This window comes from Nerophis ophidion, linkage group LG01 (assembly GCF_033978795.1).
Source record: "Nerophis ophidion isolate RoL-2023_Sa linkage group LG01, RoL_Noph_v1.0, whole genome shotgun sequence".
NCBI classification, from domain to species: Eukaryota; Metazoa; Chordata; class Actinopteri; order Syngnathiformes; family Syngnathidae; genus Nerophis; species Nerophis ophidion.
The window spans coordinates 85,525,575-85,527,601 of record NC_084611.1 but is presented as its reverse complement, the minus strand read 5'-3'; the positions used below and the strand labels follow the sequence as shown (position 1 = coordinate 85,527,601).

General features: G+C 44.2%; 1 protein-coding gene across 1 annotated transcript in view; it reads right to left on the bottom strand.

Moving 5' to 3' along the window:
- Positions 1 to 244, bottom strand: part of abcg2b (ATP-binding cassette, sub-family G (WHITE), member 2b) — a 32,567-nt gene extending 32,323 nt beyond the window's left edge. The window contains exon 1 of the mRNA XM_061914059.1: positions 188 to 244. Coding sequence (XP_061770043.1) covers positions 188 to 240 — 53 coding nt within the window. The 5' untranslated portion in view covers positions 241 to 244. The remainder of the gene's footprint in view (positions 1 to 187) is intronic.
- Positions 245 to 2,027: the final 1,783 nt, after the last annotated feature.

Here is a 2,027-nt window from a genome sequence, read left to right as displayed (position 1 = left end):
TATTAGATTACAACTTTTGTTCTTGTTTTTATGACTTCATAGTCCTAAAATTTCGATTTTATATCTCATCAGAAGACATTTTTGCTGTTGTTGTTTTTGCTTTTTGTTAATGTTTTCAGAAAATAGCCATTAAAAAAAAACAACACTTTGGACACCCCTGTTTTTAAGCACAAGCATGTTTGCTTACGATGTTTTTCCACTTCCTGTGGCGCCCATGATGGCGTTCATCCCGGGTCTCATGATGCCACTGCAACAACACAGCCAGTCAGTACGGTAATTACAAATTAAAATAAACATAACGTGTTCAAATCCGGTCATTTGCAGTCGTCCTGTCCTGTGAATATTCAAATTAATTCGCTGTCCAGTGGACAACTGGACTTAGATAGGACAGGATAACTGCGTGCATTTAATCAATCACAACTGGACTGTTCAGATTATCTCGGAAGACGTTCTGACGTTAATCCGAGCAAGTTTTATCATTTCATGCTCACAGACTCTGAAAGCACTAGAGATGTCCGAGATAAGAGCTCTTCTATCCACTTACCTGTTCTATCTAAGTCGCACTTTATCAGTTTTATAGTCAGAGACTTGTGCTGTCTTATCCTAGACTGTGAGCATGAACTGATTAAGCCCGACTTAGCTAGGACATTTCTAGTCCGACCTAACTCTGTGAGCATTGAATCGATGGCAACTGGACTGTTCAGATTGTCTCTGAAGAAGTTTTGCCGGCCTCATCACTTCATGCTCACAGACTCGGACAGGCCTGGAGCTTTCCCGTCTAAGTGATAGGGGTTCGTAGGAGAGTTCGAAATGTCGTCCAAGACAATCTGAACAGTCCAGTTGCGTTCGGTACAACGCTCACAGAGTTAGGTAGGACTAGAGATGTCCTATCTATAGCAGAATGTTTCAGTTTACGGTCAAAGACTTGTGCTGTCCTATCTGTACGTGAACTGATGAAGCCCAATTTAGCTAGAACATCTCTCGTTTGACCCAACTCTGTGAGCATCGTACCGATCGCGACCAGACTCTCCAGACCGTCTCGGAAGACGTTTCGCCTCTCATCCAAAGCCTTATCACTTCAACGGGACAGCTTCAGTCCTGTCCGAGTCTGATGAAGCCCGGTCCAATGAGAGGCCAAACATCTTCCAAGACGATCTGAACAGTTCTTGCCCTGACAACATTACAGTTAATATCAATAATAACATAACAACACTGTTCAGATTGTCTCGGAAGACATTTCGCCGGCCTCATCACTTCATGCTCACAGACTCGGACAGGACTGGAGCTTTCCCGTCTATGTGATAAGGGTTCGTAGGAGAGTTCGAAATGTCGTCCAAGACGATCTGAACAGTCCAGTTGCGTTCGGTACAATGCTCACAGAGTTAGGTAGGACTAGAGATGTCCTATCTATGGCAGAATGTTTCAGTTTACGGTCAAAGACTTGTGCTGTCCTATCTGTAGGTGAACTGATGAAGCCCAATTTAGTTAGAACATCTCTCGTTTGACCCAACTCTGTGAGCATCGTACCGATCACGACTAGACTCTCCAGACTGTCTCGGAAGACGTTTCGCCTCTCATCCAAAGACTTATCACTTCGACGGGACAGCTTCAGTCCTGTCCGAGTCTGATGAAGCCCGGTCCAATGAGAGGCCAAACATCTTCCAAAACGATCTGAACTGTTCTTGCCCTGACAACATTACAGTTAATATCAATAATAACATAACAACACTGTTCAGATTGTCTCGGAAGACATTTCGCCGGCCTCATCACTTCATGCTCACAGACTCGGACAGGACTGGAGCTTTCCCATCTATGTGATGAGGGTCCGTAGGAGAGTTCGAAACGTCGTTCAAGACAAACTGAACGGTTCAGTTGCGTTCGGTACAATGCTCACAGAGTTAGGTAGGACTACAGATTTCCTATCTAAGGCAGAATTTGTCAGTTTATGGTCACAGACTTGTGCTGTCTTATCAAAGACTGTGAGCATTAAGCCCGACTTAGCTAGGACATTTGTAGTCCGACTTAAC